Source organism: Squalius cephalus (assembly GCF_949319135.1).
Source record: "Squalius cephalus genome assembly, chromosome: 17".
Taxonomy (NCBI): Eukaryota; Metazoa; Chordata; class Actinopteri; order Cypriniformes; family Leuciscidae; genus Squalius; species Squalius cephalus.
Genome location: NC_137138.1, coordinates 15801038 through 15811251, shown reverse-complemented (window position 1 = coordinate 15811251; position 10214 = coordinate 15801038). Strand labels below are relative to the sequence as shown.

Here is a 10214-nt window from a genome sequence, read left to right as displayed (position 1 = left end):
CACCAATGAGCTCACCTATAGAAAAACAGAGTGCGTAACGCAGATGTTTTAACAACACATGGGTGAAATACAGCTGCTATCCATAAGTAGCATGTGCATGACCACAATACCTGTGTATTCGCCCGGGCTGGTGTAATCCTGAACCGCCTTGAAGGTCATTGTGCCTATGTACAGAAAAGACAATAATTATTATCTGTGTGTAAAAAATGATAATGAATATGAAAACAGATGCAAACATGAACAATTAATTAATGAACCTACCACCGGGAGATTGTGAGTTGGTTTATGCTGGAGGACAGCTGTTGCATGAAGGCCCCGTTCAGCTGGTGGCTCTCAGAAACAACACCTGCTGCGAACCGCCGCATCAGGTGCCAGATGTCAAGACGAACCACCATCTGGGCCCACTCGGGAAACATGGCAACAGTCTTGGATCCACCGACGCTAGAGCAACAGTCTCGGTCCACGTACATGAGCTCGGGGGGTGGTACGCCTGCGAGTCGGTACCGCTCCATAAGCCCAGCCACCATATGGAGCAGGCCCTCGCCCTCACCGGCAGTGAGAACGCAGTTCAGGACCTGCCCATGCTCGTTGCCCACATCCGTGGCCCAGGTGGCTGTGTCGGAAGCAGCCCCGGCGAGTTTATTGGTCACCTGAAACCAAGAAACAAAGCGCAATTGTGTGAGTGAGATTGTGTTTCATGGTATTGGTCATTTTTGCAGAGGAAGTATTCTTTATTGAAAATGCAACGACAAACTAAAAACTACTACAAACTAATGTGGTATGTTTACAATATTGACCAAAAAGTACACCGTGGTATGTGACACTTAATACGGTATGAAAGTTGGTTACCTTCTTTGTGGAGTCCATCTTTAAGATTGACCCAAAGACAGAGGTGACCCTGGCCTTCAACTCATCCAGCCTTGACAGTATGTCCATGCTGTAGACTGTCAGCAGCCAGACCGGTGAGGGGACCTTTGGCATTTCCGGGAGTGGTGGAAATTGTGGCCGGATGTTTCCAGAGGTCATGAAGTGCTGGCACTCGCCGAGGTACTGAATGGACCGACGCATCCAGGCTTCGCTGTGGCTCTCACACAGCTTCTTGTACAGCTGAGTTGCACTGTTCCCCAAAGAGCGCTCCGTCAGCATCACTACAACCGCAAGGTCACAGGAAAGCCTGGAGAGATTGGAGATTTTTTTTTTATGATGTAAATGTACCTTTTAAAACAACAAAGAACAATACACTGAATTGTCACTTCTCAGCTGTGAAAACAAAAACAATAAATATTTACTTGTAGGTCAGAATCGCTGGAAACCGGAAATCGCTGGCAGCGATGCGCAGGATCCAGCTGACCCAAGACGTCCTGGGACCAGCCCGCCACCTTCTTTTTACATTTAGGGCACTCCAGGTACTCTGTGGCCATTAGGTACCAGCCCTTCACATTCAAGACCCTCCGGATGGTCTTGTAAAGCCCAGCGTTGGGGAGAGTAGTGTTACACCCAGGCTGGGTGCATGTCAGCTTGAATGACCACATGCGCAGTGGCATCCAGAGGAACAGTGGGCACGCAAAGAAGGGGTCGGGTGACGCGGGTGGCTGACTGTAGATAAGCCGACGTTGGGGAGGGTACCACCACAGACGCAACTCTGTGATTCAAAGTTGTGATCTCCCAGTGCGACCCCTGGTGAACAGTGTACGGCCGATCCACTGCTGCTGCTCTTTATTGAGGACTGCCCGCCAGCTCTCTGGAAGAAGCAGCTGCATTTTAGATAGGGGATACGAAAATGACTAAAAGTAGTTTTATTTTAGTAAAATACTAGTAGCTTACAGTTGTGAATATCCAATTACTTTCTGAACCGTCGCCGTTATAGGTAGACTCACCTCAGAACTTGCATGTGCAGGCGGAGGACGCGGGAAAGATTGACGTGGCACAGCCTGCTCTTCGGTCCGGACAGCAGCTCCCGGTGGATCCTGGGAGGCCTGGGGTGGGTCCGTAGTTGTTTGGGTGGAAAGTGAAACAGGGACCTGTATGTCCAAGGCTTCATAACAATACATACAGAGAATTCATCCATATATCAGGCCAAGTATTAGAAGAGGAGATTAGATGTAGACAAAGCATTATATTAATTTCAGGAAGTTCACAGTAGTTAAGCAAAGCACAGGTTGATGTCAGAAAAACAAGGAAACTGAAGGAAAAAAAAGTGTGAAAGTACGTGTGTTCAAGGTTGACACAAATCGAATGTGTAATGTAAGTTGTTATAAAGAAAAATGAAGACAAACATTTCAGCCATGTAGGAGGGTGGGAGAAAAGTACTATGACAATAACACCTTTAAAAAGTCAAGAGCAAAAGACATAATATTTAGGGGGAGACCAACATTCCAGGAAATCTGCAAGTACTGGACATTCTTATCAAGAATACTGGGGTGGGGTGAGGTGGTGGTACAGCGGGGTGAGGCGGAGGAGCTAGACACCAAGAGAGGAAATGTGCAGCCACATGGCAGGATATGGATTAACAGCAACTAGTAAGCCGTTCTAGATGTACATGAAAGTACGTGTGTCAAGGTTGACACAAATCGAATTTGTAAGTTGTTATAAAGAAAAATGAAGACAAACCTAATTTGTAAGTCGCTTTGGATAAAAGCGTGTGCTAAATGACAATGTAAATGTAAATATGTACAGAGTTTCTCACCCAAACCCTACCTTATCCACTGGACCGTTTGTCTGATTAATATTCCAACAGAAAGACATTATATTACGTACAACATTATGTTTATCCGATTAAAAAAAATACTTATCAATGAATATCAGGTAATGTATCAATCAACTTTCAGTTCTCGGTGGCAATGGCAACTGCGACCAGCTCTGCATCTGAGGGCTCTACGGGGTGCAGATCTGGTCGCAGAGCTGGTCTGGAAGCAGGCACCCCTTTACGACACATAGAAAAGTGTTAAATGTGGTCTCAGTCATAAAGAGCTCATTGTTCCAATTTGAAAACGCTTACTGGGAACTGCAGTCTTTTTGGCAAGGATCTTCCTGACCATTGACTGCAGTTGACCTGGGGTCACAGAACGCTGCCCTAAAAATGCAGAGACTGCTGCACCAAGAGGCCTTTAACACCAAGCAAACAGTTGGGAATAAAATAACCATTGTACTTTATTAAATGAATTAACGGGTCATCTTTACTGATACCAATACTTACCCTGAAGCTGTCTTAACCCCAGCAAGGGGAGAAGGGGGTGCAGCTGCCTCCTGGTCACGGCGTAACTGATAACTGATTAAAAAAAATATTCATTAGAAATTGGATTCATCAATTATCACAAAAAATACAACTTATATCAGCATGACATTGTTATTCAAATGACTGTTCTCACCCAATGTGGACTTTGTCCTTGGACTCATACAGTTCCTGCAGTGTCTCTGTCCTGTACCTGTGAAATCCAACAAGGGCTTGGCCCTCCTGTCCAGGCTGTGAGGCCTGGACTCTGGAATCCATGAATGCCCTCCGGAACCTGACTTCCTCCTTAACAGCAGAATATGCATTTGCGTAGCGGGCCAAAGCGTCCTTGTGGACCATCAGTGGAGATGTGGAGATGCTGCGCACACGCTCCTGCTGATGGCTAGCCACCAGCCCCACAACCCAGCCCATGTCATTTTCGAGGAGCCACTTAAAGGTCTGACCCCAGTACACACCGAACTGAACCGCATACCGGCTCAGAACCAGCATCACGGAATCAGGACCAGGAGGGTGTAGGGCCGCTGTCTGTTCCTGAAGGGGTTGCAGGTCAGTGCTCTCGAGCTCCATGAATTCAATGGGCTCATCAAGGCATACATATCCTCAAACCCCTCATCACCCTCCAGATCACCCTGCAGGTCTTCTTCCCGAATCCCATCTGGAATCTACACCTATGTCTTCCTCAAACGCTCTGCTGGTTTGGGAATATAAGTATTCCACACCAATGAGCTCTCCTGTAGAAACACAGAGTGTATCATATAGATGTTTTAATAACACATGGGTGAAAAGCAGCAAAAGTAAAATGTCTTCATAAACACAATCCCTGTGTATTCACCATGGCTGGTGTAAACTGTGCCAGTTTCAGACCCAGAAGCTGCTGGCTCAGTGCATTGCAGTACTGCAGCAGCTGGCCGCCATAGCAGATTTCCTCCCTACTGGCACCTTCAACAGCAGCGACCCCACGTGCCTTGTTCCACTGCACCAGTCCTTCCAACAGGTACATTTGAAGATGCAAGGCATTTGCACTTGTACCTAAAAACAAATTCCGATCACCATGAAAAAAAACATACAGTGCAAATATTCACAAATAAACAACAGACGCTATTTTTATGTAATGCAAACCTGGCATGAAGTGATTCAGGTGCAAGTGGAACGACTCCAGGGATGTTGAGCCACGTGCACAACGGTACGAGGGAAGAATGACCCCATCCTTGGTCACCTGTCCTGTATTCCTGTACAGCTGTACACCTGGCGGGTCCTGGATGCACTCTAAGTGGAGCTGCTGGGTCCGCCAGATCTCCTGCATCCTCGGCTGGTCAAGGAGCTTGATGCCCATGGTGTCCGTTACTCCCATGAAGTCCATAAGCAGCTTCTCAATGAGCTGCTTAGTCTCCTGGGCCCCTCGAGTGCGGCGGCGACAATGCTTTGCTAGTTCCTTGGCGGTGGGCTTGCCATAAAGCGGGTGGCTGTCTGTGGTCACTCCTACTACAAACCTCCGCATGAAGTGCCACACATCCAGCCTGACAATCAGCTGGTCCCACTCACTAAACATTGCAGCCCCCTTTCCTTTCCCGGTGGCAGAGCAACAGTCCCGGTCCACATAGAGGACTTGGGGAGGAGCTTCCCCAGCTCTCCGGTAGCACTCCACGAGTTCAGAGCACATGGGGAGTAGTCCATCACCCTCTGCCTCAGTGAGGACACACATGAGGACCTGCCCAAACTCGTTACCCATATCTGTGGCCCATGCTGCTGTGCCAGCAGCCTTACCAGCCAGTTTCTTAGTGACCTAAAATAGGATGAAAAGAAGTATTAATATGGAAAGACCTGTCAGTTTACATTGAAAAAATTATAATTTTGTGACAGAAAAAAACACGACAACAAAAAAGTGACCTAGCCTACACCTATATCTACTAATGGTGATGTTATGAGCATGTGTCTTCTTACCTTTTTAGTGGAATCCATCTTCAGGATAGTTCCATAGATGGAGGTCACCCTGGCCTTTAGTTCCAGCAGCCTGGTCAGCATGTCTTTGGCATAAACTGACAGCAGCCATGCCGGACGAGGCACAGGTACCATCTGAGGTAGCTGAGCACCGAGACTGCTAGGGTCTGTGGCATAGTCCGGGAACTTCGCAACCACAGAGAGATAATATGTTGTCTAGGCAATCCAAAGCTCTCTGTGTCTGACACACAAGCTTCGGTAGGCAGAAATTGCACTTTTCCCCAATGAGCGCCCCCGCATCCACCTCACTATCTCCTTATCACAGGACAGCCTGCATGATAAAAAAATAAAGACCACGGCTCAATAATGAGCATGAAAGACATTTTATCAAGTTAAAACTTTTAAAAAAAACAATTAAAAAACAGTGTGCCAACCTGTAGGTCAAAACCGCAGGAAACATTTCCCTGTGGACAGGATCAAGCTGGTTAAGGTATCCTGTGACCAGGCTACCAGCTTCTTTTTGCAGGACCGGCACTCAAGGTACTCTGTAGCCATGAAGTACAAGCCGCTGGCATCCAAGACCCGCCTGACGGGTCTTGTACATCCCGCCTGCTGTCAGCGGGAAGCCAAGATGGCGACAGTTGGGCTGTGAGCAGAGCAGCCTGTATGACCACAAGCAGTAAGGGACCCACAGGAACAGCCTGGCATGATAGAAGGTGCCAGGCTTAGAAGGAGGCTGTGAATAGAGAGGACGGGGCCCAGGAGGATGCCACCAGAGATGTAAGTTCTTGGTCTGCACCAGCCTCCCAGTCTTGTCTCTGGTGAAAGAGCCTTGCTGACCCACAAATGCTGCTCTTTGGGCAGGGTCTGTCTCCAGACTTCAGGCAGCTGCAGCTGTAAGGGGAAGGAAAAGAAAAATCGTGTGGGTCTGTTTTTTCTGCTGCTGATTTTTCACTAACCATTTGAGCATTTTACTTCTGTGAGCAGAGGCTGCTTTTCTGGCACAGCAGCTTTCGTTGCAGAGGTTCTGGCTGACTGGATGATTGAGTCTGTTGTAGAAAAATTGATGTTTTACTTTTTTTTCATTAACCTTCTTAGACATTGTGTGGTTTTAAGCATTCGTTTCTCTTCTGGAATTTATGTGTTTGTGCACCTGGCGTAAGTTGGGTGTCAGGTCTTGCTCACGTCATGGGGTAGCTGCTGTGATTTTGTGACTAAGCCTCTTGCAAGAGAATAAATATCTTTTAAAATACAATTTGATTATTGGTGTCTCTTATGCAGTGATGATGATTGTTTAATTATTGTTTTTGCCACAACAATTGGTGTCAGAAGTTGGGATTCCATGGCAGTTTCTTCTGGTCCTGAGTAAAGCGGATTGACGATTGATCATCCTGAAGCACCAGGCTTTAGTCTTACCTCGCAAAATTGAGAGAGAAGAGCAAACTGCTATCAGAGCCAGGAGGGACTCCACTGGAATCAGAAAGAACCCGGTGGCAACAGAAGCATCTCTGGTAAGAGACAGTCAAATTTGTTTTGTGTGGTGGTGTAATTTTGGTATGACTGTGAGTGAACCATGGTGGCTGAGACTGTTTCCTTGGTACGGGTATAGAAAGTTACCGAGGGGGAGCCAGTAACTAGCTCGTAAAAGTGGACGGAAGAGCCACACCTGATTAATTTGGTGATCCGGAATCAATCGAGCACTGGAAAGTGCTCACGAAAAGATTTTGAGTAAGCCGTAATTACAGGGCACTGGAAAGTGCAGACCTGGCCGATTTTGGGTTAAAAAATTGGATCTGTCTGAGACGTCTGACAGATTGGTAAGACACGTGTCGAAGGAAAATCCAGGGGAAATCAGCCAATATGGGGTCATCTCACAGTAAGCTCGATAATTTTTATACACCAGTTTTCTGTCAAATGAAAGAATTAAGGGCAAAATGCATGCAAGAAGTTGATCAAGTACCATGGTTTTCCCAGGGAGGGAATGTTAAGTGTCACTAGGCTGACAGCAGTGAGAGACGTGTGTGTGGATTGTAAGAAAACAATCATGTACTGGTTAGATGAGGCAGAGCGAAAAGAAAGGAAAAGGATGCAGAAGGAACTAGCATGTAGGGAAAGAGGGAAAGATGAGAAGAAATGTAGTAGAAAAATGTATGTTATGAAAATAAAATTTCTGACAGAATTTATGGAACTATTTATGAACGCCTGTTAAGTCAAATTAAGTGATATAAAGATGAGGAATGAACAAAAGTTTTATTAAGCAGAATGGGGAACAATTATATATTTTAGTGATAAAATAATGATGTCTAGAGAATTTTCCTAATGAGAGTTGAAGGAGCAAGCAGCTATAATGGCTGTCTGTGCAATTTAGGGATTGAGATATGAGTAATATAATATTTTGGGTTTTGTGAAACAGCAGAGATAAGTGGGACTGAGAAAAAAATGATAACATTAAGTTGAATCTGCAGACCTGAACAAACAAACCAGTTTTAATGAAATTGATGACATATAGTACAAATTTTATACTTTATGAAGAGTCCTGAAACAAAGAGTGAGACAGAAGAAAGCAAATGCTGTAAGCAGCTGTGCTCTGAAGCTCTGACTTCAAAGAAATGTGAAATTAATAAGAAGATGTTTAGTAAGAGTTTTGATTCTGATTGGAAAGATAAACAACAATTTGAATGGCTCCAAACAAAGAAAGAGCCAAAATTATACAAATTTCAACTAGAGGTGAAAGTAACAGAAATTTCTGGTATTCATGTGGGTTTGAAAGTAGATCAGTTTTAAATGACGATATCAAAGTGTTCGTCTAAAGAATATGAGATAAAAACAAGGTCAAAATATTGAAGTCTTAAGGGAATCCTTTTGAAGGAAAGATCTATAATAATATTTTTTATAAGTGAGTTGATCAAAGAAGCAGAAGCAGTATTACTGGATTAACAGTTGCTAAATGTAAAATGTGTAGAAAGGCATCTGATTAAACAAACAGCTTGTTAGTGTTTTGAACGTGGAGGAATAGTGTTGACCATGAAAGAACTAGGAGCTGATGTTTTGGTTTCAAAAGATAAGCTTGTGATTGGCTGAAAAAGTTTGCTTATCTGAATCTGGTGTGTGCTGTGGCTGAAACGGCCAGTGCGACAGAGACACAATCTGAGTGGAAATTTGTAATGTCTAAATTCCCTGATGTGGGACAAATATAAAATGTGGTTGTTTGAAAATACATGTCAATTCTGGCAAATGTATTAAGTTGGCCTAGAGTCAAAAGAAAGTAAAATGAAACTATGATAAAAGTTGATGAGAGTGCAGTGTACCAGTCCTGAATGCCTCAGAGTCTCTCTCTCTCATTCAAAGTCAGATAAAAGCTGTTATCTGAGCCTGTGTCATAAGTGATAATAAGCTATTTATAGTGAAGCACAGTGTTTCAGTTTAAAAATCATAGACATGGAGATGTTAAAAGAAATCATGCTACAGGCAGTTCAGATTCCATACATTTAAAGTGAAATTTGTAAATGTTTTAAAAGTAAAACTGAATGACTTTAAAGAAGTCTTTAAAATAATAATGCAGACCTTGAATGATAGAAGTGACATTTTTGACTAGTTTATTTTAGGCCCAGTAGCTTCTTTGTCTGATCTTAGCCTCCACCATGAAACAGGACCGAAGGCTCTGGCTACAGATGTAACAGTACACTGAATGAATGGACGTTGTGATAACTAAATTCACTGAGTATAATCTCAGTATTGCGATTTTGCTGATTTGAAGATGTTTAAAAGATTTAAGTGATTAAATACTGCTGCTAGTAACCTGTCTCCCTGTGTTAACACTATTAGGCAGTCCGAATGGCTCTGGTGACTCTTGAATGTGCCTTCCCTTAGCTCCAGAAAACAACTGAGTCTGTTGAAGAAAACTGATTTTGTGATGGGAAAGAGCGGTTACCAGTGTGCACGAAGTGACTACTCAACGACGGGTAAGATCCTCTTTGGCCAGAGGTCAACCTAAGGCAGGGGGTCACGCCACAAACACTGGGCATCTCCTGATGGAGGTGTTTTATGTGAGATGGGTATGAGAGTGGAGCTGATGACTGTGAGGCCACCAGCATCAGCAGATCATTGAGAGGGGAGATGAGCTGTGAGAAGTTATGGCAGTCTGACCCAGAAAATGTGAGTTCCTCTATACCACTCACCAGAAACCGCATTCATTGGATGGCTTGTTTTTCATTGTGACAAATGTCTGCAACTATGCCAGGGGACAGCACCCTGATGGAGATTATAGATAAAGAGCTAATGGGAATGGGCTTTCAAGAGCCAGTTGAGACCATGAGGTGATTGTCATTATTTGTTGTGGAGACAGTAACAAAACTTCTTAATTTATATCAGGTTGGTTGTCTTATGGGCAAGAAAAAAAAATCTATAGAAGTGTTGATTTTGAACTAATATGTCTATAAGATAGTTTTAACTCCTGAAGGTCATTAGACATGTTGGCGGCTAAAGATGAAGAAAGCTTTTGTAGATTCAAGAAAAAGTCTGGATAACAAAGGTGAATGGTCAAAGGTTATTGTAATGAATTTAATATTACATTCTGTCTAAGTTACAGTCTTAGGAGGCTGTTGAAAAGATTATTTGTTTATAGTGTTGTTTATAGTGAGAGAGACTGCTTGAGTGGAGGAAGGGATGGTACTCTGTCTGTCTTTCTGATATCAGCCTGCTAAAGCAAGCTGAAGTAAAATAATGATAATGAACCAAAACAACCCAGCTGACTTTTCTAAGAAAAAAATGAATAATGAACAGACGGGCTTTGAAACTGATTAAGAGACCATGTAAAATTAGATAAAAGCTACAGGAAAATGTGAAGTTTAAAATCTTAATTAAAATTTAAATATGTTTAGAGTAAACACCAAAAGACTATACAGAACATGGGGCAAGCTTTAAGTTGATTGGTCATCAAGCTCTGTCTGGTAGATTATAGTGAACAAAGGAGGAGAATGTTGTTTGACTGACACTGACCAAGTCTGTACACCACGACCTGACCTGACAATTGATGACTTGGACA

At 43.8% G+C, this 10214-nt stretch overlaps 1 protein-coding gene across 1 annotated transcript; it reads right to left on the bottom strand.

Moving 5' to 3' along the window:
* Window positions 1-257: 257 nt before the first annotated feature.
* On the bottom strand, window positions 258-1311 carry LOC307144779 (uncharacterized protein; the record flags this gene model as incomplete). The annotated part of the gene is made up of 3 exons (XM_079847340.1): window positions 1290-1311; window positions 850-1174; window positions 258-650 (listed from the first exon to the last, which is right to left on the bottom strand). The coding sequence occupies exons 2-3, from the start codon at window positions 1144-1146 to the stop codon at window positions 258-260; spliced, it is 690 nt and encodes a 229-aa protein (XP_079703466.1). The 5' UTR covers window positions 1147-1174; window positions 1290-1311.
* Window positions 1312-10214: the final 8903 nt, after the last annotated feature.